Source organism: Anopheles ziemanni, chromosome 3 (genome assembly GCF_943734765.1).
Source record: "Anopheles ziemanni chromosome 3, idAnoZiCoDA_A2_x.2, whole genome shotgun sequence".
In the NCBI taxonomy this organism is placed as follows: Eukaryota; Metazoa; Arthropoda; class Insecta; order Diptera; family Culicidae; genus Anopheles; species Anopheles ziemanni.
Genome location: NC_080706.1, coordinates 89,268,832 through 89,294,933, shown reverse-complemented (window position 1 = coordinate 89,294,933; position 26,102 = coordinate 89,268,832). Strand labels below are relative to the sequence as shown.

Genomic DNA, 26,102 nt, shown 5'->3' with positions numbered 1-26,102 from the left:
TAACAAACAGTTTTTGAAAACTGTTGTGTAAGTGCATGAAGATCTCTTCACAAACCACATCGCAGAGGGCAAACCGAAACAATACAAATAGATAGCCTGCTGCTGCTGTTGCCTCCCAAATCCCCATTGTGAACAACTGCCGATGACTGTCCGGGGCAATTAATCTTCGGCCGCTCGTCGATTTGTTTGGTTTTGCTTTCGACACCTGTTGGAATCGATTTCAGCCAACGGCAGCGGATGATGGTAGCAGAAGCTGCTTGTGTTGTTGTGTTAGCTGTAGCTGATGATCACGCTGATCGGTTTGCACGTACTCACCGTCGACATATGTGATGAGATCTGCGCATACCTTCTTCGTCAAACAAACGCACGTCAGACGTTATGTAGGTTTCGCGGCGGTTTGGTTTCGTTCCTTTTTCTTCGCTACATTTGGCCTGGAGTTGGGTTTTTTTTCCCTTTCAATTCGTCTGCCACGCTGAAATGAAGATTTTACCATTCCACCTCATCAATCATCATCTCGGGGCCCCGTTGCGGACATTATCCGGAGGGCGAAGTCTTCGTTCGATAGGTTAGTGCGCGGATCTGACCTTGCGCCCGGCAAGGAAACGTCCGCAGAGGAAGTCTCTGATATGATGGGGTTGGGAAATGACTCGTGAACTCGTGGTGGTTGGGTGTGGTGAGGTGAGGGGAGCGTGCTGAGCTCCGAACAGCCTCGTGACTTATTATTGATTCCATCGGCTAAAACAAGGTGGAATGGACAAGGACTAGGAGTTAATGAATGCCTTCGATTGTTTGTACCTTAAGAGTTCGAGAGATTTATAATGTTTAACAGAACTTGGCTAGACTTTGAGATAGCTTTTGGTTTCAAATTACCTCATTCTCTTATATCTTAAACCTTTAGTTATAGTTCTATGTGCTATCAAATGAATCATATTGATGGTGTTGACCTAAACAGAATGGAAACTAGTTCATTAGTACTAGATATCCAAATATCCATAACGTGTTACGAGATCTGGTTTGGGAAGTTTAGAATCCGCTGACATTACGTTTAGTAGTTCCTCCAAATTATTCAAATTCTAGTGACTAAACACCGCAGCACATTCTAAACACTTGTTCCAAGGCATCGATGCCTAAAACTTATGGAGTATCAACATATCTAGTCAATCCCAGGGCTAAAGTTTGGCATGCGAAACATTTTAAACGCTTGTGCTTATGGAAAAGTGCAAAAACAACAACATCAACGGCTACAACGATGGTATGTAGGGGAAGGGTTACGATAGGCTCACGTGCACGCTGAGCATGACGGGTCAGGGTTTCCCACCGGTCCTCGCCCTCGACACCCGGTACGGGCCGGTGTGCGTGATCCTTTGCGAGCAAGGATCGCCTGCCGTGTTCCACGTTGGGCAATCGCGCTTCGAAACAGAAGGAAGTAAGAAATGCTTACGAAAGCAAAGCCTTCGTGGGAGCAACAACAAAAAAAAAACACATACAAAACAACAGACCGACCGGCAACTGACAGACAAGCCGCCTGCCATCGAACCAACCCCTGGGCAAGGGGATACCCGGGAGTCGTCAGTCATACTGCGAGGTCCCGGCGACGTGAACCGGCACGGCACAACCTGTCAGTTAAAGTAGGCGATGGTTAAAAACGGGGAAAAATACAAACTCGCCACACAGGCAACGTTACCAGAAATAGCGAGTCGCTAGGATCAGACGGTCGGTAGGTACAGGGGAACTCCCAGGGCTTCGGGAACGCGTATGTGCACCCTTTTATTTCCGTGTAGGCCCGACCCAGCAGGCGACCCCTGTGGCCGGCGGCGGTGAGGCAGAGAGAGCGAGTGTGTGTGTGCGAGCTGCACTCGCTAGACAGCTGTCAAAGTCTGAACCACGCCACCATCGCCGGTGCTGCCGCCGCCGTCGGTGTGTACTCCAGGATAGCTGAAGGTAGATATACTAGAGGAGCTGTCAATTGCAGCCGATAGGGAACCCCGCCGTTTGTTGTTGTTGGTGTGCCGCTCGGATTCGGACTTGAAATGCCGGTGTGTATCACCGTCGTGCGGAGGAAGAGCGAGTGACAGTATCATCGCAACGCCGTTGCACACGCAAAACCTACCAAAAAAAAAAAACAGCAGCAGCTATGAATCGGGAGCTAAAAAAAAGGCACGAAAGCGAGCGGGTTGAGGCGATGGAGCAGTCGCAAAACAATACACCCGCTGGACGTGCTGTCTGGGAAGTTTCTCGCACGTCACGTCATCGGCGGAGGAAAATAAACCCGGGCCGTGGATCCCCGTATCTATTGCTTCTGCAAAATGGCGGTGCAAATTGTCAATCCTGCTGTCTACCTGCTTGCTGGTTGTGAGAATGACGCGAGTGTTCGTGCTCCGTAGCACCAGCATCGGATCGATGGCGTCGGTTCCCAGCGAAGGAAACCCTAACCTCACCTTAAAGCCGGTGTTCCACAGCTGCAACTGTGGTGCAATGCTTGGAAAAGTTGGCAAGTGCAAACAACAACTGTTTTTACACGATGTTGTTGGACGTTTTTAACCGTCGGGCGTTTGAGGTCCACCTCCCCCCCTCGGGAGAAGGTGTTCAACCGTGGTGGTTTCGTAAGCCTCGGGTTAGTCCTCGTAGCAAAATTGCGCGAGTTCCCGGGTGCTTTAGACTCTTCTCTGTGTGTTTGTTTTCTGTGTGCCTTGAAGCCATCCCGCGCGGAGTGTGTTGTTGTATGGTAGCACAGCAGAAAAACAAGGTAAACAGCGGAATACACATCGACCCCGAGGCGTTCCGTCCTCGGCGGGAAGTCCTTGAACGGCGTGTACTCAATTTATTGTAACAATACGGCCAACAATACTCAACCGACGACGGGGGATCGAGTGGCTTCGAGAGTTTTCCCTCCCCCCCACCCCTGCCAGAAAAAACGCTTCGCAACCGGAGTGCGTCCAGATCAAGTACCTTGCCATCCTTCCTCCCTCCAGGATGGGTGTTCTTTCTGTATTCGGCGCGTGTGTGTGTGTGTGTGTGGAGCTGTTGATAAAGAGATTTTAAACGGATTCCATCGGCCCTCTGTGGCCGGGGAAAATTTCGGGAAGTTCATTTTCCTTTCGCTTTTCCTAGGGACGGAAGATGTCGGAAACCCGCAACGGCTGACATGTCCCCTTCTCGAAGACGTTGAGACTGGGGGAAAACGTACAAAACACACAAATAAATACGAAATGTAGCAACGAGACGGGAAAGGGAAATATCGCTGACAAAAGCAACGCAAACGGGGAAACTGGGTAAACATTCGTACGCTTTGATATCGTTTTTGGGGGAAAGAACGATTTGGTTCGTTTTTCCGGGGAATCAGGGAGTTTGTTGAGGGAGGGAAATAAGGGAGGAAATCGATTTAGGGATACGATTCACTTGTTGTTTTCCCCTCGTGACGGGTGTCCTAAAGTGTCCTTCGCCTTCGTTCACTGGTTTACTGATCGGTAAGATGTTTCTCCCACTTTCTTTCCTTTTTCAGACTCCCTCATGGGTTCGGCCTCAGAAGACGAAGACGAGGAGGACCAGATGAGGCCCGGCGTGCTGGCCGGTCTGGTTGGCGGTGGTACCGGTGCGGCAGGACTCCACCACGGCGATGGACCGCTCGGCGCGTCCGACCTGTCGGTGCAGAGCATGAGCACCGACAGCAAGACGGGCCACGACGACTCCGACCAGGGCTCGCTCGACGGCGATCCGGACTGCCGAGGGGACTCGCAGGCGGAGAACAAGAGCCCGGACGACGGCGGAGGCTCGAAGCGGAGAGGACCCCGGACCACGATCAAAGCCAAACAGCTCGAGGTGCTGAAGAACGCATTTAGTCAAACACCAAAACCCACTAGACACATAAGGGAACAGCTGGCCAAGGAGACGGGACTGCCGATGCGGGTGATACAGGTAAGTTTTGGGGAACTCCTCGGCGAAATCCCGGGGAGACAAAAAAAACGGACCCACCACGTTCATAGTTCAAGCCATCGTTTCATATCTTCCTGATGACCGCTCCGTAGCGCCTCACGTTTCAATATCCCCAGCGGAACCCAGCGCTTCGGTTCTCTCCCAAAACCTTCCGGCCGGTCTATTTATCATAGTCTGGAGGGATTTCAAAAAAAGGTTCATCTAGAGCTAGAACCTCCCGGTCCAGGCTAAACCTGACATCTAAAACCTCCCGTCTCGAAGAAAAGTCGATACCAAATCGAAAAAGTAAAGAGTCAGGCTGTTCGGGCTGAGAGTGGAAAAGACATCAAGGGGGAGAAAAAGCCCAGGAAAACACCGGGTAATAAATCATGTCCCGAACGCTTTCGAAAGGGCCCGAGCATTGGGCCTTCACCCGCTCTCGCCCAAACTCGGGGGGTACCTTTAAAGTTTCGCCCAACACTGACACTGGCCACATTGACTGGTCGACTCACTTGACCGGGTCGGTTTAGTTTGGTGAAGTTTTTTGAATAATGATAATTATGATGAAGATGACGCAGTGGATTACCACGGTGTACGGTGTACGGGTATGGTACCTACCACTTCTTGTGTTCCTTTTTTTTGTTTTGAACCTTATTGGAACTCATCGGCTACAGTGACGAACAAAAGTGGCGCAGAGAAACCCTGTACACCCCGCAGGGATTTGTAGGGGCGGTTCGATGAAAGTGTTCCCAACGCAGTAGACCATGACGAAAGGATGCTTTTATTCTTCCCTTTCTTTGAACTATTGGAAAGGTTTTTGGCAAAGGTTCCTTTGTCAATGTTCGGTTTTGCGAATACAGTAATCTTTCCGCAAAAAGGGCAAATTTAGCCTCGAGAACCAACTGTTGTGCCTTGTGACCCGCCGGGACTGATTGGGTTTCTGAAAGGAAAAGGGTCAATTGCTCGTTTGAAGCACATTTGATTGTTGTGATAGTGAAATGATATTGCAATTGCTGCCGCTCTTTTCCTGTCAGCCACTGTTCAAATGAGCTTTGGGTAGAACGATCAATAGCTTGGGAGATCAACCATGGCGTTATGATCGAATTAAGTGTAACGAAAAAACTAAGAAAAGACACTGGTAACATACACACACACACACACACTTCAATGACACGCATAAGGAAAACTAATTTCGTGTACGAGTACTGTAACCGCAGAAGCAAAAATACAAAAAAGGGAATCAACAGGGCGTAAAAGAAACCTGTGGCTAAAGACAAAAGCGGTTGCTGTTGAGAGAGTGAGAGAGAAGGGGAGAGGTGGGGGCAAAAAGTACAGCCAAGTCTGGAGTGTCTGGCAGCGAGTTTTTCGTCCGCCGAGTCTTCATAGCCGGGCCCCGAAAAACTAATGGCGCACAACAGCAGTAGAAGCCAGTAGAAAATGGGTACGCATTCATACGAAAACCATAACTCATAACGAACGAACGAAAAGGTCATTACAGTGACGCCGGTTACTGTTGTGTCGTTTGGAAAACGGGGAGAAAAAACACTGCTGCTTGGGATTTAATGTTTTTTGCGCTATGGCGGGGACCACCACCTCGAGGGGAGACCCCAAACCCGGGGTGGTGGTGGTGGGGAATTGGTCCAGGCCGTTCCCGACGGGGATGCTGGATGGGTGCTTTCATCATCATTTATTTGATAAATTGCATACGGAACGCGTCCCTGGGCCCGCTCGGGACGGATGGATGCGTTCGACGAATTTGACGAAAATCATTCATGCTTTTTCCCGGGGCCCGAGATTTCATCCATTCCCGGGTGCCCCGAAGACACCGGACGAAACCCGTCGGAAACCATAAAGCGACCTCATTTTCGCTTCGCGGTGTGGCGTCGGTTTTTCGGGCGAGGGTTGCCCGGGACAGGAATGGCAGGAATAAATCGTCCATCACGTGGTCGATTATCTCGTTTGTCTCAGCCTCCATTGCCCTCCTAGCTGTCGTCGTCAATGGAGCGCTTGTAGCTCCGGACGTGCGCCAGCGTCAAAAGCGGGGTTTGTTTTGGGACAGCCTCCCGAAAAGCAATAAGAAGCTGAAAACGAGCTGGTGGCTGGCGTGTACGTGTCCAATTGGTATTTTAACTGGAACAACGTCGACGGTAGCTGAAACATCATGTCGGTCTTGCGGGCGAAAACCTTGGGACTCCGCGTTCCGATCGCGTTGTCAGCGATCGCAACAATCTGCGACGGTTGTCTCGCGACCAAGAATTAAATAGGAGCGTGTCAGAATGTGGCGTTTTGGTTTTGGTAACTGCCGAATGAATCATTTACGGAGAATTGGCTTATGTCAGTTGAAAAAAAAGAAATCATAAATACTTGAAGAATACTGAATAAAAGAAGATGAGAAATTTCCAAAATCACATGAGTTTAGCCTAAGAAGAAAGTAAAATCTTAGAGATCATTTCTAGAAACATATTAGAACACAATATATGTATTTGCTATCTCAGTTCTATTTCAATTTTCGAACAAGCATATTAAGCCATATCGAGGGATTAGATATCGGATTCCATATTCAAGAGGTACTGCCTCAATTCTCGATCAACAAGGTTATGAGTTTTTATATTTTCATGGTTCAATTACGTTACTGATAATTGAAGTCTTCATGAAGGTTATTATATTTGCTTTGAAAAATTTGACTGAAGAAGTCAGAAGATATGAAACACAGAATAATAAAAATAGGATAGAAACAGAATACTAAACATAGTTTTAACCAGATAGATTATTTTTAAAGGCGCAAGACCTCCGTCAGCCATATTCAATAGACTTTGGCTATAACTTTAGTCTCAGTCTGTTGTGTCAATATTATCATTCGTTGTATACATTTGGTTTCACAACATGCCACCGGTTCGATCGACGTGATCGCTTAATTAAGTTTATTTAAGCCAATCGGCTTAAACCGGAAGAGGAAAGGTGCGCACCTTCCAAAGCCCACGCAATCCCTTTTCACCGGAATGTGTATCGCGCCGGATCGATTAGGATCTTCATTGGACCTCGCATTGTTTCGGTGGCTCACGGCCGATCCCGCAGCTTTTGCCGGTGACAAATGTCTCTATAATCGAGAGCCACACCGAGAGGCCGACCGTGCCCCTCGCAGCGTGCATTCCCCGGGCGGCGTCCGAAAGGTCGACGAAGCGAAAAGAGGCAGAAAGAAGGTGGAGAGAAGGAACCCGAGGTACGGTGGCAGCGATGACAAATCACTTGCCACGTTTCGGGTGTGACACACGACCAGCGAGGGATACTCGGGAACCGGCACACCTCCTTCGCGCGACCCGGACTTATTCCCCGGGCCGGGTGTCAAAAGTGTCACCGTAACGTGATCCTTCATCGCTCCGGAGTCGGGTAGAGAGTTGGGTCGGGGGTAAAAAGAGGTAGCACTTGGTTACTGAAGCTCGAGTGTCATTTTCACCGGCTCTTAGAGGTCTCTTCCCGTCACCGCAGGCACCGAAACCGTTAGGTTGAGGATCTCCCGTCTATCTGTCGGCGTCGGTGGCATTTCTTTTTGAAGTGGCAGAAGGTTGGGCAGCTTCTAAGGAGTCGGTAGCAGAACTACTTTTGCCGCATCCTCAGAAGCGCGTTTTTTGGACACCAACTCTTCAGGTTGAACCTGATCTTCCAGGACTTGCGAGGAACCGAAACTGTCACCACTGGACCGTGCGCAAAGGACATGTTAAGGTGTACTTTTACAACTGTCATGTAATGGGAAATTTACGACCCGAACACCCACCCATTGCAGGGAGTTCCATCGCTTCACCACGAGAACGTTTGTTTGCGCTTCGCCAGGCTCGAAACCAAACATGTGTGCGAAGAGAAAACACATTTCCCAAGTGTTTTTTCGAACCGTTTGCAACTGAAGACAACTTGCACGACCAGTTTTCATTCAATGTGGTGAGCAAATCGTGAGTGTTGGCTTTATTTTTCGATAACTTCACTTTTTTCTTTTTATATCCAACCATGGAGTCACGATTGTGAAGTTTTTCCCTGCCCCGAACTGCATCCGCTTCGATTGGTGGTTGTATTTGGGGGTTCTTTTTCTTCGGGTTTGCTGTTTTTGTTTTTCTTTTTGATTTCCTCCACTGTATCAACCGCGAACTGCAGAAGGGCACCATTTTGTACGTGTGTGCACAAACTCGTGTGCTGCCCATCGGTTCATTCATTGCGATTCTGGCGTTTCTGTTGATGTATCGTGTTTCGTGTCTCAGCTTTTGTATCAGCTTTTTTTCTTATTGCTCTCCTTTCTTAAACTTTATCTCTTCTCTTTCTTCGTTGTGTTCGTACATGAACACCTCTCCGCGTTCGCAATACCTTGTTTTTGCAGTTCTTTTTTAAGCCTTCTCTATATTCCTTTGTTGGTTGGTTCTTCTATCCTTTCGTTGATTCTTTCCGATTGCTTGCGATTATTTTCACGTTTTTCGATATCGTTTTCTTTCCCCTTTTTTTCCTTGCACTTCTTTCCCATCTCCCCAAACGTTTAGGGCAGAATCTTATCGTATATAATTTCACGCTCCAATGCACTTCTATCGAGCTTTCCCCAGCACCTCAGATCCACCCCCCCCCGTTCGGGTGCAGGCGGGTTCGTCCCATCCCCCGTGGGAGGAGGGATTTTTCGCTCGCCGGGAGGACTTTTTTCATCTTATTTATTTCCCGATCCGATGAGGCGAACAGACAGACCCGGGTTGCATCTGGCGCGGAAAGGAAAACTGAACTGAAGCAGGGGAAGCAGTTTTGCCGCCGGGCGGTTTTCCACCCCACGGCGCAAGAGGATGAAGGACACGGTGGTTTTGGCTCTCCACTCTTCCGCTCGGTGGCTCAGGTGGCCCTCAAGGGCATGCGGGATCCCGATGGCAGCGGGGATAAAATTGGGAATAAAATAGAATTGAAAGCAGGCGAAAACAGAAAAATACGCTGGAAGAAAACAAAACCGGAAAGGGAGAAGAAGTTTGTCGAAAACGACGAACCTCCCCGCCCCAAACCGGGACGTTGCTCGGAGGTGGAAAAGCAAGAAAAGCGCGCGCAGCAACGCATCCTCGGGTGGGTTGGTGAAGAACGTGTTTCGCGATGCCATCGCTCGTGGTTCGCTGTCTTGTTGTTGTGCTGTTTCCCGGGGTGGTGGTGTTTTCCATTTTTTCCCTCTTTGGCCCGCTGCAATTCAGGTCCTGCAACGTTCACGCCCTCCGTTCGTGAGTGTCTTGCCGGTCTTGTCTTCGATTCGCGGCGCAGCGAGAAGCATCAGGGCAACAGCAGCATCATCATCAGCAGCAGCAGCAGGAGCAGCAGCAGCAGTCCCCGATTGCACGGAAGGATATAATTATATAGAAGTTGCTCCACGCTGCAATGGCGGCAGCTTCCACGCTTTCCATCGGAAAGTTCGCTGCGGGATGGAAGATGTTTACATCATAATCGTGGGTTTGGCTCCGCTTTTTTTCCTTCTTCTTCTTGCCCACTCTTTGTTTGTCGTAAAAACGAAGCCGGGCAGAAGAAAAAGCGACGAGTGGAGACGAGGAGTGAGCAATTTTTCATTCAACCCATCGTCGTACACTCACTGTGACCTGATGTTTGTTCCACTTTTATGTAAGCAACGCTTTTCTTTTTTCGCTCTTTGCAAGTTTCGTACTCGATGCTGGTTCGTTTTTGGGCAGTCAGCCCCTGTTGTCCCAGCTTCAATCAATCAAATCAATGTATTTGGATCTTTACTTAACGTTTTCATTCGTCGACGGGTGCACGTTTTGACTGAGCTTTAATGTCCCTGCTTGTCGAAAGGAACACCGTACCTCGTAGTGTTTGAAAACAAAGGAGTAAAATGATTTTTTTCTTAAATTGTAATACAGGTACACAATTTTTCCTTTGTTTTCAAGTTTGTTTTCAAAGGAAAAGCTCGATATATCTTCACAACTTCATATGGCTTCATTTTGTTTAATTTTATAAATGTCTAGTAAGAGCCGATTACGCGTCTCAGAAATGGTAAATTTATTTTATGTTGTATCGGATTTTACACATTACTTTAATACAAAAGCAAAATGTTGTTGTCTTAAAATGATAAAATATAAGACAATACGTCAATACTGTCAACACAATCTTACTTTGAAGGAGTAATAAGATGTAAACTTCGTTCAACAACAAGAATGATTTAAATAAAACCATCAAGTTCTCTATTCCATCGGTCTAAAACCTCAATTGAAAAAGTAAAATCATAAGTAGGTCTATTCTTTGAGAGTTAGTGATTGAAATTAAAATAATCCTGATGGAAAAGTAAGAGCCATCTGAACCCGTTGTGAATAAGATAATTAATTACCAAAAATAGCAAATTAAATGTGCTTTATAAGTCTAAGTCTTCTTTTTCAACTTATTTGAATCAAATCAAAGCATTAACACCAAAGCTAAGGAACGAAGAGAATAAAATAAATCTTAAACTAGCTGCACATAAAAAGTGGAAAAGTAAGGTAAAAACTAAATGTCAAAATCGATCAGTTCAACTTCACACAACGGTTTTTACATTAACCTTTTGTAATTGATGCAAACGTATAAGAAGCCTACCACGTTTGAAATATTCAACTCTGCAGTCGCAAAAAATAAGGCAAAACCTGTGGTTGACTCAACAATTTATGGCTGTGAAAGTTTCCACAAATTGTTGTAACATATTTCACTTTGCACGTAAAAAAAACCGCTACAAACTAGCAAAACCATACATCACTGGCGGAAACTATGTAACGCATCACTTTGTTGGGTCGTTTGTTGTCGTTGCTCCTCGCCAATAGTGGTGACCTTCTCGTTAGGCATTTGGTATATTGGTGTGCCTTTTTTCTTAATAAAACTCACATTTTGTTCTTGCGGTCCTTTTGAGACCGCGTACGGCGCAGATTTGTTGTCATAAATTTTGACATCAGGAATGCGCGCCACACACACACCCAATACTGGTGTTGGTGTGTCTGAGGCAGATAAGCCGAATCTGGGACATCCCGCGGGATGGACACGGGGAGTTTGGCAAGCCGAACACGATGTGGGAAATGTGACGGCCTCACGCGTGGTTTCCGCGCACGTCAGCGTCGGTCCGTAGTTAACGTTTTTGACAGGTGTTACAAACGATCGCCGTTTCCCGGAGCCGTCCGGGGGGATTCCTTCGCCCTTCGGCAGCGGACCAAACGAAACGAAACGAAAAAAAAAACACATAAGGGAAATAAATAAAAGGGGTTAAACGGGATAGACAAATAGGAACCGTGCGGGGATAAGCCACTCGATGACGCGATATCCTGCTGGGTTTCGTTCCGTGAAGGGCGTGTCCGACACATGTCACTGTTTCTAGAGGGTTTTTTGCTTCCTCGGGACCAGGTCTCCTTTTGTGTCTGTGTGTGTGTGGGGAAGATGTGTTGCATGGCCCAAAAAAAACCCACCGGTCGCATCGGTCGTCGGAAAGGTGCACCAGCGTAACGCACCGACACCGTTGTTTGTGCCGAGTGCGTATTTATATTTAAATTCCCACTCATCTCTTCGTGCGGCAGCGAACTGTGAAATTGAAAGTGGCCAAGGCGGTCTCTCTTTCTGGTGGGGTTTTAACATGATTTTGATTAGATAAACTGTGCGACGCTTTGAGCCGATGCCGTAGGTCCGGGAGGGAGGCAAGCAAGCAGGGCGTGAGATAATAAAGAAACACATCAACAACGGCGACAACTGACGGAGCCGAAGGAAACCCACGGAGCTACTGCCGATCCTGACGCGCAAGGTTACTCCTAGAGAACGACACATAATTTATTGATCGTTATTATAGGCTGTCAAAATAATGTGAGTTTTACACTTGTAGTGGAAAGGGTGGGAGAACGAGAAGAAAAGGATCGTAGAGCTGTCTCTTTCCCCCTCCCGTTGCATATTTTGGTTGGATGACTTTTTTTTGTTCAACCAGAGTTATTGTTGTTCCCTCCGAAACCCATCATAGTCCTCCAGCGGGTTCCGGGAAGTTTTTTGTTTTACGCCAAGAAGATGAGATGGGCTTTAAATCATCATTAGACATGCACAAATTCCGCCCACCCCTCTCCACCATCTGCCGACGCTAAAATATGTCAAGGATTTTGAGGGCAATAATTCTTCCCTCCGCCCGTCGTCGTCGTCGGGAAGGTTGCGAAAAGGTGGCGGTTGGCGATTTTCATTTCTTCTCGCAAAAGTTCGCGATTGGGTCCGGTTTTTGCAAAAAAAAAAACCTACGCCGGTGGCAGATCAAGGTGAACCGAGGGCACTGGGACACCGACCGAGGGTTTTCTCCGGCTGGAAAAATCTCGGACTCGCGCCCAAAGGGAAAGGTGAATGAAAGCTGCTGGTAGCTGCGGAAAAGCTATAAAAGTACACTTTCGCAGCTGAAGAACCGTTCGGTGGTGGTAATTCCGTGCAGTTCGCTTTTCCCTGCCGAACGAGATGGAGAACCGAAAGGGAGGCGAACGTGAATGAAACGGTGGACTCCGTTCCCCGGGACTCTTCACTTCTTTAGGGCGCATTTTATGGTCCGAAGGGGTGATCGGTTCGAGCCCACGGGCGATCGCCGTTTTTCGCAGTTAGAAAGCGCCGGCAGGGAAAAAGGGCTCGGGGGAAAGGCAAGAATTAAACTTCGCCGTGAAACTGCACCGAAAAAGGTTAGCACCCGGGGTCAATGTGGGCTGGCATGGTGTAACTTTTTCTCATACTTCCCCGCGGATCCGCGATCCTTTCCGGCGAACCGGCAGTTGTTGTGGGTTCGGTTGAGGTTGGTCGATTTTCGAATTTATGCCTTCGAGCGCACCTTCGAACCTGCCCTCGAAGGCTCTCGGGATCGGTACGGTTCGATCTCGCGCTTGCCGCCGGGAAGGTTGCGGAACGGTTTATGCTCCATTTTTTTTTTTTGTTCGTTCTCTTACCGTTGTTCGGTGGGATTTTCCTCTCCGGTATACTCCTTTTTCCGCGCACAGACCGACGCCGTCGTCGTATGTTTGTGATGGGAATGGAAAGAAAACAAACTCCTGCGGGAACGGGGTTCTGTTTCTTTTCGTTTCGTTCTTTTGGTTCCAATTAATTAGCGAACGCTAGCCAGCCTCGCGAGGGAAATCTTTTCTGCACAAGTATCGCAGCGAAACGTAACGAGGGTCAAACATTGTGGAGATGTGTGTTGTCTGTTTAAGAGGGTTTTTTTTAATATGATAGTTTACGGTGTTGTTTTTCAAAAAGTATCAAACCCATCTGTTTTCAGTTCTTTACTATTTTGATGTTTTTGTTTGGACTAGGTTTTAAAATACTTCCCAATATTTGAGTGATTCACCAGTCCAGTCAAACACATAATTTTGATTTCTTATTCTCATCAAACATTGAAACAAAACAAAAGTCTAATCTATATTATTCCATATTATCCTGTAGATTGATACAATTTAGCGTATCAAACCCCTCTGTTTTCAGTTCTTTACTATTTGGATGTTTTTGCTTGCACTAGGTTTTAAAATACTTCCCAATATTTGAGAGCTTAGATAAGTAAAGTCAAACAAATAATTTTAATTTCTTATTCTCGAATCGAACATTGAAACAAAACAAAAGGCAAATCTATGTTATTCCATATAAACCTGTAGATTGATATAATTTATCAAAATTTGATTCAAAGAAATCAGACATGTCTATTGATTGAATCTACAGTGTAAAAGTAAAAAACAAAACGTATAAAAAAAGGTAATAAGTGACCAGTATTCAAATGCACCGAATCTATTAAGAAAATCTCACATAATAAACGATCGACAAATAAGTTGAAAAGAAAATTTACTCCCCATGTAAAACATGCTGCAGTGAAAGTAACGATTTTCCGGTTTTTCGTTACTTAGTTCATCTTTCTTACCCATAAATTTTCCCCCTTGAATTGATTATCGTGTCGCTTCGCACATTAGCGCGCGATAGTTTTGCATCTTTTACACAATTATGGCGGTTTTCAAACGTTCATAACACATCGCATTAAAGTCATTAGTAGCCATTAGCCCGCAAAGGGGGGGAAAATAAAGGATGCAAAACCACAATGTGCCTGTCATTTTCGGTGCAATAGACGTCAAAAGTGGCCTAATGGATACGGGTGCACAATTAGATGTAAATCAGGTGCGTCTTAGGCTTGTGCTCACTTCCATAACTCCCGGATATTGCCCGGCGGGAGTGCGGGCTTAAATGTCTCCATTAGCATTCAGCGTGTAGAGGATTGATTGGTGATAATAATTCACATGCCGCTGTACGCAACAAAACAGTTGATGGAAGTCGTGTGATAATGGTGAAACCTTCTCTTCTCTAATTACACCTTTTTGTACCTTGCGATTAATTGAAGAGTAGCTGAACTTTCAAGCCAGTTTGGAACAGGAAGTTCAATTGGCGACGGCTTTTTGCACCATTCCCGGAAAGGCTCCCACGCTTGAAGGGTTCGCGGGACTCTCGAGAGTGTCAGAAATTTGCCATCACCACTTACAGATCATTAGCGGACTTTTTCCCGCGAGCGAGAGAAGCTCCACGGGAGACTAATTCCACTGTTGTTGTTCCGAATGCTGTTGCTTTGACATTACAGAACCGATCAACAGAACCGATCGGTATATTTGCGTCGTCGTTTGTGTTTCTTGACTTCCCATCCACATTCTCTGGCAAGCGCAGCGAGTGTTTGGAAGGCAATCACAATCATTCGATTGAAAGGTGTTGAAACTCATGATGCTTGAAGGCGAGTGCGACTGCTGACGACGCAGCCGAGATCCCGCCGGCCAGATATATGAGGTATAGGCGCGCGAAGCCCCGGGTCCGAAGCGTAACATCGATCGTTCGATAACGTCGTCCAGGAGGGGGTGAGGCCTACCCTCAGGAGGTAGCAGGCAAACGGTCGAATGTATCATGCGCGGTTTCTGCAACCTCACGATGGCGACGGGGTTTGGGATCCCGCGTCCCGGACGCGAGGTTAAGAAGCTCGCCGGATATCCAATCCGATCGGAGGAGTTCGCTCGGACCTCGCAAGGCGCATGTAGAGGGAGTTCGTGTACCGCTTCTTACGGTCTACGAAAACTGTAGCAGTGCTGGGTCATGACGGTGGGTTTTCCTTCGGGTCCAGATGTTAGTACCAACGGAGTCATGACTTTACTCTGCTACCAGACTCTGGACTGCTTTAGCCTCTAGCCATTTCTCCCATTCGCTCCCTGTGCGCCTCGCTGTGGAACTAGGGACTCTTGCGGCGTAACCAATTCTAGCGGGGCGATACACACAACAACAACAAAAAACTAACCCACTGGACCCCCTCCCGAGATTGGAAAAGAGGCCACCGGCGCAATTCAGCAAACTCTGTGCTCGATGTTTGTAACTCCCGGCACTATGTCGGCCATTCGCACCTTTTGCTTCGATCGATGTTTCGGTTCGGGAGGTTTCGTCCGAGAGCTGTTTTACTGTTTTGTGTCGTTGTGCTCCAGGGTTCCCGGAGGCAGACCGTACCTCGCGATGACGGGACGATTTGTGTTCCGTTTTCGAACGTCCAGCGATTCATCTTCTGGCGTCCTGCGACCCTCACCAAGTTCACCGCTCTTCTCCATCGCTCATCCAGTACTTCTTTGGCGGATTCGAGACAACAAACAGCTCGTCTCGTACATCTCGAAGCGGTCTTCAGCATCGGAACACAGCAGTGGTTCCATGTTTTTGGCCACCAGTGGCTGTTGCTGTTGCTGTTTGGCTCCCTGTTTATCCCCCGGGCAAGGGCTGGTGGAGCGAGTGGGAGGTCACATCCCCAATGTGTCCCACCGGAGGGCCGATCATTGTCCTACCAGACGTTGCGATGTCAAACATCGTGTGATTCGACGAAACAAACGATCGAACGAATGTGCTCGCAGCGCCTCCGACTGTCGTCCGGCGTCCGGTACCGTGTCCAATTGGGATGAGTTGACTGTGTGTGTGTGTGTGTGTTCATATATGTGTCCCGCAGGGCTTTGATCTTTTTACGGCATACCGGTTAAGTCGATGGTGGCCGGGGCGTGCTGTTTTTTAGTGCACAATGAATGTTTTTTTAGTGCCCAGCACGGGAGATAAATTGCGAGTACAATGTGTAACATTATGTGTTTTCTAAAGTGTGAAGGTTAACAGATTTACTGACATGAAAAAAAACCTGTTAAAAAGCAGAAAAGTTGTACCAAATCAGCAAAAGTCTTAACTGACTTGCTTAAAACTTAAAACGTTTGAGAGTTTTAACATTAGAAGCATCATTTAAAGAGTTAAGATATTTGACATTAAAGTTGGTAAATGATGATATTATTGAAGGAAATCAGACAAATCAAGGCATAAGCTTTGCAATCGGTAAAACTTCTAAGGAACTCTACAGAAGCGTTCAACAAAAATACGATTCAGTTTCGAATATAAGCGATTGGTGTTAGGAATGTTTCGAAAAAATTTCTAGGAAAAACTTTCACATTAAACATGAGAATAAATCATACTCGTAATGACGACGTTTTAAAACCTTCTTAAAAAAAAACCACGTTATGATTTTTGCCAAAACGATCGAGGAGCCAATTTGGCCACTCGAAGTTCGCATCCGTCAAAGTTTTGCCAGCAGTTTTGGTCGACGATCGTAAATCTTCAATCAGCGACGCAGGTTTATAATGGGGTGGTAGTTTTTCTCAAAATTATACATCGTTTTTGCCGTTTTTCGAAACATTCGGTGCCGATTAGTCACACTATCGGGAGACTCGGAACCGTTTAGCAACTAAACATTCGATCCTTCCCCAATTTTAAGGGCATTCTTGGAGCCGCGGTTTTTAGTGCGGGAAGGGTGGTGTTTTTTTTTATTCTTAAAATCTTTCTCACCGAAGCAAAGTCTCCGGAAAACCGCAAACCTTTTAAAAACGAGAAAATGAAAATCATCGCCGAAAACGATTAAAAAGTGTTCGGTTTATTTTTTCTTTTTTCGCCAAACTGCTTGTTGAGGAAATGCTGGACTGGCGTTTAGAACCCGCCGCGGACGCTGACGACTTTCAGCGAGTTGGGTCGTAAATAAAAATTCTTCTACACTCATCTCGGAAGGTGCTTTCGAAATATGAAAGAGTTCCGGCGGGAGTTCTCTTTCCCTCTCTCTCGCTCTTTCAGTTTCATTCCGTCTGGAGACCGAAAGAAAGCGGTAAAGCGCCAAACCGTTCGGGTGATGTCCAACACCAGGCACCGCACCGGGGCCAGTCCGTAACGAAAACGTCCAATTTCCCTCCAGGGTGCTTATGTTTTCGATGATGTTAATAATAATCGACAACAGCAGCATCGGGAGCAGCATCGGTAGGAAGAAACACACCACGGCCAAAGGCCCAAAGGGGGTTTTTAGTGGTGTTGTCTGAAAAATGCCGCAGCCTTTGCCGGCGGATAAAAACGCGTCGTTAAACATGTCCCCCAGGCCTCCCTCCAACCCCTCCCTCCCGTTTCCTGCCCGGCTCGGGTGGCGGTGTCCGCGGACTCCCAACTCCCACTGGGCGAAGAGTCATCATTTCATTGATTTTATTCACGCTACTTCTACACGCCGAATGGGAAAAAAGGTGGCCAAGGGTGGAACCAGTGGGAAAAGTGGGTGCCTTTGTTGGGTGGGGGGCGGAGAGGTTCGTCAGAAAATTACGGAGTGGATCGTTTCGTTTCGGATGTCCACCGCGCGACGCTTTACGACACTGTGCAGTGCACAGTGGGGTCGATGTGGGACAAACCTCAATATATGGATTCTGAGCAATGTTCACGTCGCTTTAGGCGAATTCGATAATAATTTATGTAGGAAGGTTTTCTCTATTTTGTGGAAACGTGTTTCTTTGGAAATCATTGTAAACAATCGTTTTCAGTTGCAAAGATTTGTTTGGAATACTTTAAAATAATTTTAATAAATGCTTTCATATTGAGCAATATTATCTCCCAGGTGGTTTCATATCAAACGAATATTAACCGCAACCAGAAATAAAAACATTGCTTTTCTCGTCCAAAATGGTATATGAGCGATGGTTTTTCACTCGGCACGAATGATATTAAACGCCTAATTGATATCAAACTTTCTAGAATACAATCAATTTTAATCGGATAAGACAGAATATTGTTGATAAAGCGCAACACAACAACAATACAGTTGATTTTTACGAGACCTACAAATGAATTTATTCGGGTGGATTGACCATTCGAGCTATCAAACCAACCTGGGTTTTAAAGCGTTTAGGAGAGTTGCGCTAATGAAACATTTAAGGTTACCATGGAAATGACATTTAAGGTTACCATGGAAGCTCTGCTTTAAGTTTCATGAAGCGTTTGATAATTGACAATAGCTGGCATTAAAAAGCCATTAAAAGCCGAATATTAAAAGCAGAAACAAATGAGTCTTGAATGTTGACTCGATCTGGTTTGTAAATGCATTGCTTAGTGACATTGGTTTTTTGTCATGATTTCAAATTATATTTATCATACTAAACTCATGCGATGGTTTCTACATTTATCCGAAGCTTTACACGAGGCATACCTCATGTGCCTTCTCGGAGATGACACACACCGACACCGGGGCAGTTTATGCCAAGCGGTTGCGCTCTGTCCCCCCGGTCGGCGTTCTTTACGGCGTGCAGGCATTTTCCCGATTTTTATTGACTCTTTGAGACTTTTTATTGATCGGTCAGCCCATGGACATTTAGTGCGCCGCGCGATATGGCTAAATGCCGTTCTAAACGAACGAAAACGATCGCTTTGGTCACCCGGCGATCCTCCCGGCGGCATCGTTCACACACACACACACGCGCGGCCCGTGCGTTCTTCCAGCCGAATTATTCGGGCGGGCGGAAAAAGGAGTCGTTAAAAATTAGTTCCAGTTCCCTTCCCTCGCGCGCGCGTGACTCTCGTACCCACGGTTTTTTGTTATGTAAATTTTATTCTCTGCTTGACAAGCAACCCGCGCTAATCCTCTCGTTCGAATACCGAACCGGGATCCTCCACGATCGCCGAGGTGGCTGGTGAAGCGGCCAGTGGTTTACCCCGCGCGGTCACGACGTGATAATGTACCCGGTCCCGAGCCGGGTGGGAAGGTCGTTTGCGGAAAATATGGAAATACAAGTACAAAGGACCGCCGTCAAAGGCGGGGGACGCCGGGTGAAAGGGTAAATTGTGCACGCGGCACGGAGTACTGTCGCCATGCACAATGTTCGGGAACTCAAAATACCACCCATTAGTTGAATTTAGTTTACTAAATTTACCTTTCGACACTGTGTTCTATCTTCTTACAAAATATTTACAGTTATATCGAAACAAATCATGATCAAATGTGATATTTTGATGATTTTTTAGGTATTGCACCTGATAAACCTTTCAGGTAAAGTGACAGAGATTCTAATCCTTTGTAGGATTATGGTTTTACAGTTTCAAATCACTCACTCACTGATTTAATACCTTAAGGTTTTTTTTACAAGCTGTGAATTATTGTTATCATTTCCGTTATAAGTTTCAGCAAAATGTTCAGTGATAATTTAATGTTGCATGCAGATTGGTATTGTATCATTCAGCATAAATATTCAGCATAAAATTTACTTTTCTTTAGAGTGAATTCGTTTTTTTCATCCACCAGTCAATTTGACGTCAGAAACTTCCATAAATCTAGTGTTATCGGACATAGATTCATTTTGCTGAATAACAATGTATTGAAATGCTTTTTGATCATGCTATACTGCGGCAAGTAAGATCACCTGAGAAGAATTTGAACGATTAGGACGCTTGTTATATTTTGTGTTCCCATTTGTATGAGTTGAATATACCTTTTTCCCATCGAACTTGTTTTGCACCAATTCATTTCATCAAACACTTTGTAGTTGAATTTTATTCGTAAGACAGATTTCCAATTCTTGATTCCTTTCGTTTTGGAATTTGATTTTCTTACAAAAAAACTTAATTTATGGTTTAGTTCTGAACTTGTTTTCTGAATTTATTTGATTAAAAACTCAATTGAACTATTGATGTTTTATGTTACAGTTGACATATCTTACGAGATTTGGATAAACTTAAAGCAGTTGGTTACTTTTCAATAAAGCAAACAATTATCCACTAAATTTCGAAAAAAAATAATAATTCGTTACATTCATATATAACACTTAATTTTAAAATAGTCCAAGTTTATACTTTCACGAGACAACATATTTATTTTCCTAATTTTAAACCTCTTTCACTTTTGAGTTCGTTTTCCATTAAAAACTGATGTATTTACATATGGTGGTGTTTTTCAGAGAACTTCTAAACATTACCCTTTATATAGTTAAATGTTTTTGCTGCAAAGTGCACATTTGAAACAGTTTTTTTTAAATAATAGAAATGTAAGGATTTAAGCTTGTTGTTAAGGTTTCAGACAGGCATTCTATTTCTCTCTCTGTCCGTATGTTCTTTAAGAATGTAACATAAACTTCTCTCAAGAGCAGTGCAACAAATTTATGACGCAAAATGTAAGCCTCTTTACATAAATTTAACTTCGCGAGTGGTTCGCCTCAACAGCGAGTGAAATATGGTTCCTAAGCGCTGTCCACAAACGATATTGAGACGTCGCACGTCGGGTCAGGTCGATCAATTTCCGTCCAAGTTGGCTTCGGTATTTAATGCGATTATCACAACGGTCCGGATTATTAGATTGGGAAAATTGCGTGCTAGAGCCGAGCGCCGTTTAACGATCAATTTGCGATAACTTAATTTCTCCTTCCCTCTTCTGCCCGCCCTCCCGCCCTCGGCAGGTTTGGTTTCAGAACAAACGCTCGAAAGAGCGGCGGCTAAAGCAGCTCACCAGCATGGGCCGGGGGCCGTTCTTCGGCGGGGCACGGAAGATGCGCGGCTTCCCGATGAACCTGTCGCCCGGCGGCCTCGACGAGCCCGGCTTCCCGTACTTCGCGACGGACGGCAAGTTCGACTTCGGCTACGGTGGCCCTCCGTTCCATCCGCACGATGCGCCCTTCTTCGGCGGCCATCCGGGCGCTGGCCCGATGCCCTTCGGCGGACCCGGTAAGTTCCATTTCCCTTACTCTTCCTCCGCACCCCCAACACCCCGCCCAAATTTCGATTCGGTTTGCAAATAACAGTGCGGTGTTAATGTCAGGCTTTTCACCGATGCAGGAGGACCCATGGATCACCCGGGACCGATCCCAATGGTAGGCGACTTCGGCATGGCGGGCCCGGACGGTGGCCCCGGCATGATGGGACCGGGTGGGCCCGGCGGCGGACCCGGTGGGCCGGGTGGAGGCGGTGGCGGACCAGGTGGCGGAGGACCCGGCGGCTTCATGGGGCAGCAACCACCGGGCGGACCGGGAAGCAACCAGCAACAGCAGCAGCAGGGACCCCACGGGGGACCGGACGGGGTCGGTGGGATGCTGGGCGGAGGGCCGCGGCCTGGTGGCGGTGGCAGCCCGGTCGAGTTCCTGACGTCCGGCAATTTCTCCGAGTCGCAAAACATGCAGAACGAGGGACTTGTGTGGTAAGTGGGACTCGCAGGAAGAGCAGGAAGAAGAAGGACGAAAGAGGAGGAGGAGGAGGAGGAAGGGGAAATAATGTAAAGAGTCCTCCCAGAGGAGGCACACCTTATCACGGTTGTTATCTAGTGCAGGCAAGAGGGTGAAGTTTTATTTATTTTAAGTACAACTCCAAGCGGACTACAAGAGGAGACCACAAGAGAAGTAACTCAAGCAGTGACCTCAAGTGTCAAAGTACGTGATCGTTCCGTAACCGAATCTCCGAAGAACAAAGAGCATGCAATATTTGGGCATTCCTTTTCTCCACTTCTGCTTCCAACGATCGTAACATTTCATCTCTTCATTGATGCCTCCCAGAAGGCAGCCATTGCGCGTTTGACACTCGTTTTTTTTGTTTTGCAACGCGCGTGACATTTCGTTGACACCGAATTGTTTACATCGGTGATCACGCACCAACCTCAAAGTGCGTGCCAAATTGGATATCCACACACTCACTCACAACAAGTGGCGCCTTTTCATCATTTTATGTTCTGGTTTCGTTGGGTTCTTTATTGACGAATATGATTCCCTGCTGGAGAACTCTAACTTCGAGCGAAAGGAAGGTTTGGTTTTTTGTTCCCCACTCCCCGCCCCCAGCCCTCCAAAATGGCCTTCATTGGCGCCGCGGCACGATCACGTTGACAGATTTGTATTAAAAATTTCCTTCACGCGCACACGAACTCGTTCGAATTATTAGTCCCGGCGGGCGAAAAACACATTGGGGGGGAAAAAAAAACATGAGCACATAAATCAAAACCGCCGTGGCGGGCGGTATGGACAATTGGACAATATCCAGAGCGCACATGACGTAAGCCGTGTATGATCTGCACGATCGTTCGAAGGAGAAGAAGCGGAAACCAACAAGGCAACAACAAAAACACAGTGAGTGTCAGCAACATTTTCCCGTCGGGGAAAAGCATCCAGAGCGTTCGACAGATCGTTTGACAATAGCCAAAACAGAGGGTATTATTTGTTTCCCATGTGTTTCGTTCGTTTTGTTTCTGTTTTTCCACGTGCATGCGCCTCCCGAACGAACGCATAACCGATCAGTATTAACACGGAGCAATCAGCCCGCAGAGGTTCAAACAGCACAATCGTTAGTGAACGCAATTGACACTCAGAGAAAAGCCTTTCTATTTTCCACACCAAACCCCCGGATGGGTGGCCACTAAGGAATCCATTTCACACAGAAGAATATGACGTCATGCACTGGAGGGTTAGTTATTTTTAAGACTCACGCCCTGGCGCCAACATTCAACGGTTCAGGCGATCGGCAACCGAGACGGGAAGCAGGGATCGAAAAAGAAGAAAGAAAAAAAAAACGATAAAGCCACACGAAAGAAGAGAAATATTGTTGTTCTTTTTAATTATTATTAGTAATTTTGTTTTATGAGTAAGTTACGGTAAATTAAATTATTTCACATCCACCCAACCGTGCGCTCGAGTGTGCCCGGAATGAAGTGAACACGCAACGGACTGCGTCAGTGTGGATGTGCCCTATTTTTCTTTTTTTCTGGCACTTTTCATTTTCCGATGTAAGAAATACCTCTTTTGGTTCTAGAGTCTGTAAATTAATTAATCTAATAGTTAATCGATTGAAATCGAAGGAAGTAAACAAACGGTTTATGTCGGTGTGAATGTTTGTAGAAAGGATGTGGCCACAACATGTGAAAAACGGATCACCAAGGCACTTTCAAACCAAGGACAGTAAACGCGACGCGTGTGACGTACGTGCTGCATTTTAAATAGGAGTATTTTTGCGATGTAGCCGAATAGGAACTGTTTTCCCATTTTTTGTTTGTTTGATCTGGTTGTGGGCTTTACGCTGAGTTGGTCGAAAAAAATGAGGGGAGGGGGGGCGATGTTATCAGTTTATTCCAACAAAAACCACCCACCAAAATCCGGTCTGGACTATCGGGAGGCACGATTCTTGCGTCAAAACGGGCCAGGCACACAACTATCAACCAGTATTGACCAGTAGAATGAACGCGCACGAATATTATAGTATGTTTGAGTGTACATAGGACCGGAGGTTGGTTGGTTGCGAAAGAGATGAAACTAAAAAACAAACGTAATCTTACGGACGGTGTACATATGACCATGGAAAGGGACGCTATTGAATGTAAGCAAGCCAGAGGTTAATAGAATTGTTTGTAACCCACCCATTAACGGGTGAGAGTGACAGCGAACCAGTCGCTAGCAACAGCAAGAAACGAGAATGGAGAAAAAAAACACACACACAAACATGAAAATCATTTAAGAGGAATCCCTTTCTGTGCTTAGCCAGTTGTAAAATTAACTATTTTAGGGTGCGCTCTAAATGGGGAGAAGCTAAAACAAGGAAACAAAAAAAAATGGGCATCTCTTCACAGGAAAAAAACAAAAACAAATCTAAACCAAGCAGAAACATCAGGTTGAAGTACGGAAAAAATAAATCATCCAACACAATTCCCTTGTGCGCTAGCGAATCGGTGGTGTAGGTGCAGGAAATATATATAAATATAAAAAAACGGGGTTGTGGAACAAAACACAAGAAAAATAAAAGTCTCTGAAAGTTAAATGGAAACGAAAGAGTAGCGATTTAAACAAAAAACAAACACACAAAACAATAGGACAGAAGAACAAACTAAAAAAAAGGAACAACTTGAATGGCAACAGTAGCAGCAGCAGCAAACCCAATTGTGTTATTATTTGTTTAAGGACACCTTAAAGTTAGCGAGGAATTAAACAGAGTAGTAATGGGAAGGAATGAGAGCAAGTGAAATAGAGAGTGTGAATGTGAGAGTAAAGTAAAAAAAAGTGAATTTCAAAAACAAAAAATGGAAAACAATTAGGTGGAAGTGGAAGAGAGAAATAATAAATGAAAATAATAACAACAATATAAACGGGTGGTTTTTATTCGCACGATGGCAAAAGCGAAATGAACCGATTTGTGTAACAAAACACGAAAGAAAGGAGACGGTTGATGGGTTTCTAATGCCGTAAACTTTGTACACCATTTGGTTTTGTGTTCTTTTTTCCTGGCTCTATCCAGGGGCCAATTCCCCAGAATGGTGGTACCGATGGAAAAACTCACCAGCGTTAATGGAGTTTTCAGTTTTCTTAATTTTCACTCACTTTGTTGACCAGTTTGCAGTCGATTCGCGCGAACTTTGGTCCCAATGCATCGCCCCAGAGGGAACGGCAGGGTCCGAAGAACACAAAACGAATACTGAACTCATTCGATGAGTTTTTCCAGCAGCAAGTGAAAACTCCCGGGATCATATCCCCCAAAAGAGGGTGGTCAGATAAACTTGACAAGAGAAGAAATGAAGTCATTTCAGTTGAATTGCTTCATATCTGCTGCCGGCGGTCGATTAGAATCCATTTGAGGGTATATTTTTTTGAGTGCTTCTCACCAGGTTCCAGCCTTCGTTCTCACAAGTTTCTCACCTTGCATGGCTTAATTAATGAATCATGTTGATCGGAGGACATTTGAATACTCTCGATACGATGGAAATCCCAAGTGGAAGTTGAAGGAAAGGCAGGGAAGATGCGCGCAAAGGAAGCCAAACATGTGTCCGTGCGGCGTGAAGTAATGTTCGGACGTTCCAATGATCACGTGTGAACATCGGTGCGTGAAGCAACCCGAATACGGTTCGGTGAGGTTATGTCTTCATACATGTTGCACTCCATCGTGTTTTTTTTTTTTATTAATATCTCCTTTGATTCGAGGTTTCTTAGGCCTGAGTTCTCCCGAGGTGCATGCGGCGCACACTTTGCATGTCGGGAGTTAATTAGCACCGATGGTGCCGACATTTCAAAAAGCCACCGAAGAGGGAGGGCACAAGCAAAGGGGAACGGGGCTGGTCGAACCTTCCTCAAGTCCTCATTATTCAAATTAGGGCTCGTTTGGCGAGCGGACACGTAAACATTATCAATTACGATATGTTTTAACCACTTTCGCACGACCAATCCTGTCCTTAATATAACCTGCCGGAATGGAACGATGGAACTAATCATAATAATAATAAATTCGAAAAACGCAACAAAACATCCCCGGCCAACCAGTGGAACAGATTTTCCCTCCTCCCGTTTGATGACCTGCCTCCTCCTTGTCCTCTCGAAGCTGAACCCATCCGTTTATTCCCCGGGATGCGGACGAAGGACGACTAAACTAAAACTAAATCAGCCGCTAATTTTTCCGCAATTTCTGGTAGAATAATCGAATCAGGAAGAGGCCAAACTCCGGGCGGTTCACCCCCGAGGGGTGTTTTTTCCCCCTCCTTCGCCCGGTGGGAGATCTCATGCGGAAGATGAAACATTTTTCAAACGATCGCTTCTGTCGTTTTTCGTGCGCGCGAGGGTGAGGGAACACACCGTTTTCCCGGAAAGGGCCCGGAATGGGGGTTCACTTTTCTAGGGCGCAAGGGATCAACCCTCCGCAGGGTTTCGGTTCGGGTTTATCGAGCGGGACGCAGGTCGAAAACAGATTTACCATTTTTCCCGCGTGTGGTGCGGAACGGCGGAAAAACATGTCTCTTCCCTTTCTCCGATGCGTCCCCGTTGCTCGCTGTTATCGCCGACGCTCCCTTCGCCGGTTTGGTTTGGAGGGGCTTACATTTGGTTGGCTGCAGTTTTTGTTCGATCCCGATAAGACCGGCCAGAGCAATTGTGTCCCTTTAAACGTTTAGT

General features: G+C 46.2%; 1 protein-coding gene across 1 annotated transcript in view; it reads left to right on the top strand.

The window, feature by feature from the left end:
• Positions 1–21,398, top strand: part of LOC131288270 (LIM/homeobox protein Lhx5) — a 38,111-nt gene extending 16,713 nt beyond the window's left edge. Inside the window, exons 4-6 of the mRNA XM_058317390.1 lie at positions 3,503–3,915; positions 20,661–20,925; positions 21,037–21,398. Of these exons, the coding sequence (XP_058173373.1) occupies positions 3,503–3,915; positions 20,661–20,925; positions 21,037–21,398 (1,040 nt within the window). The remainder of the gene's footprint in view (positions 1–3,502; positions 3,916–20,660; positions 20,926–21,036) is intronic.
• Positions 21,399–26,102: the final 4,704 nt, after the last annotated feature.